The 2,020-nt window shown below is 53.5% G+C and overlaps 1 protein-coding gene across 1 annotated transcript in view; it reads left to right on the forward strand.

The window, feature by feature from the left end:
- HIRIP3 (HIRA interacting protein 3) overlaps positions 1 to 1,123 on the forward strand; it is a 2,389-nt gene extending 1,266 nt beyond the window's left edge. The window contains exons 3-6 of the mRNA XM_060124807.1: positions 3 to 191; positions 293 to 461; positions 545 to 643; positions 730 to 1,123. Of these exons, the coding sequence (XP_059980790.1) occupies positions 3 to 191; positions 293 to 461; positions 545 to 643; positions 730 to 893 (621 nt within the window). The 3' untranslated portion in view covers positions 894 to 1,123. The remainder of the gene's footprint in view (positions 1 to 2; positions 192 to 292; positions 462 to 544; positions 644 to 729) is intronic.
- Positions 1,124 to 2,020: the final 897 nt, after the last annotated feature.

Below are 2,020 nucleotides of genomic sequence, written 5' to 3' on the forward strand. Positions count from 1 at the left end.
AGACAGCCAACGTGGGCAGTATCAATGGTGAGGCAAGTGACTCGGAGAAGGAGGTGAGTGACAGCGAGGCAGAGGGGACCCCCAAGAAGGAGAGGAAGAACCGCTCTTCCAAGAAGAGCTCCAAGAAAGGCAGGACACGAAACTCCTCCTCCTCTTCCACAGATGGCAGTCCAGAACATAAAGGCAGGAAGGTGAGGGCTGAAGATGGGGTGGGAGGCTACCATCCAGGAAGAGGGAGACCCTGACTCAAGCCCAAAAGGCTTGGCCTTCAGCTGCTATCTTCCCTTGCCAGGCTGGCTCTGGTCGCCCTGGTGAGGACCACCCATCTGTGATGAGGCTAAAGCGCTACATTCGGGCCTGTGGGGCTCATCGAAACTACAAGAAGCTGCTGGGCTCCTGCCGTTCACACAAGGAACGCCTGAGTGTTCTCCGGGCAGAACTGGAAGCCCTGGGCATGAAGGGTGAGGCTGGGCGTGCCCTGGGGGCTGCAGGAGAAGGCCTTGGCTGCTGGGGAGGAGAGGATCACGAGCTTCTTCTGCCCCAGGTAACCCTTCCTTAGAGAAGTGTCGGGCCCTGAAGGAGCAGCGGGAAGAGGCAGCTGAGGTAGCCTCCTTGGACATTACCAACATCATCAGTGGTTCAGGTGAGGGGCTTCCTTCCACTGTCCAGGAGCAGATGGGGCATGGACTTTCTCAGGCAACTCATCTCCTGCTTTCTCATCCCCTCTAGGCCGGCCACGCAGACGCACAGCCTGGAACCCTGCAGGAGCAGCAGCCCCACCAGGGGAGCTATACTGCAGGACCCTGGACTCAGAGGAAGAGCGGCCCCGCCCCCCACCCCCAGACTGGTCACATATGCGTGGCATCATCAGCAGTGATGGCGAGAGCAACTGAGCTCCCCCTGTCCCCAGGAGGGACTTTGCACTTGTAGAAAGCATATACAGCATACCCACCCCAACTCTGCCTGCAGAGCAGAAGCAGCTTTCTTTGGAGAAGACTCGCAGCTCCCAGGGACACAAGTTATTGGGATTCTACTTCTCAGCTTCACATTCCCAGTGTAAAGTGTTTACAGGGATTTATTTTTGAAGACTCAATAAAGGAGTGTTTGAATCACCTCATCAAAACTGGTCCCCCACTCTCACCCCCTGTACTTTGGTCCAGGAAGCTGAGGAGTAGCCACTGTCCCCCTGATCTGGTTCCCTTTAATTTCCCCCAGATTCTCCAAAGAAAGTCCCAGCCTCCTGACCCTGCCATCCAGTCTGCCACCAGGCTTGATTCAAAGAGTGTGGCTGCTTTCTCCAGCCTGACCAGTGGGCCCCTCTGACCACCCTGCTTTTATTTATTTACTTAGGCCACGCTGTGTGGCATGTGCGATCTTAGTTCCCCAAACAGAGATCAAACCCATGCCCCCTGCAGTGGAAGCAGGGAGTCTTGATCACAGGACCGCCAGGGAAGTCCCTGACCACCCTGCTTTTAGTTGTCTGATAACCTAAAGCTTAGTTGGGAGGAAGATCTGAATAACTGGCCTTAAGAAGAATGTGAAGCACAAAATGAAAGGTCTTGGGAACAGCTATTGTTTATGTCTTTCTTCCCCTTTTTGGAAACAGCCACTTAGTCCACGGGCCGACTCTTTCAGCCTTAAAGCGGTGGGTACAGGGTCTAAACCCGACCAATCAGAGCACCCCAGGCCTCTGGCTACAGATCAAACCAATGAAGTCACTTCAGGACTGCTGGAATTCTTGCTGTTGAGGTTGTTGGCAGGTTGTAAGGTTGGAGCTGCCAGGGGCCTGTGGGTAAGGTGAACCTTCCTGAAAATCTGAAGCCAAAGCAAAGGGAAGCAGAGGTCCAGCGACTGATGACTTCCTTTGAAGCTCTGGATTCAGTCATGTCCAAAGTCAGTAAAGTCACTGAAATTTTTAGTTACACAGCCCAGTGAGTTCTCTTTAAATACAAGTAACACTATCACCTGCCACTGAACATTCCTTAACATACACCTTAGACAGAAAAGGTGAGTCCTGGGA

This window comes from Lagenorhynchus albirostris, chromosome 15 (genome assembly GCF_949774975.1).
Source record: "Lagenorhynchus albirostris chromosome 15, mLagAlb1.1, whole genome shotgun sequence".
NCBI classification, from domain to species: Eukaryota; Metazoa; Chordata; class Mammalia; order Artiodactyla; family Delphinidae; genus Lagenorhynchus; species Lagenorhynchus albirostris.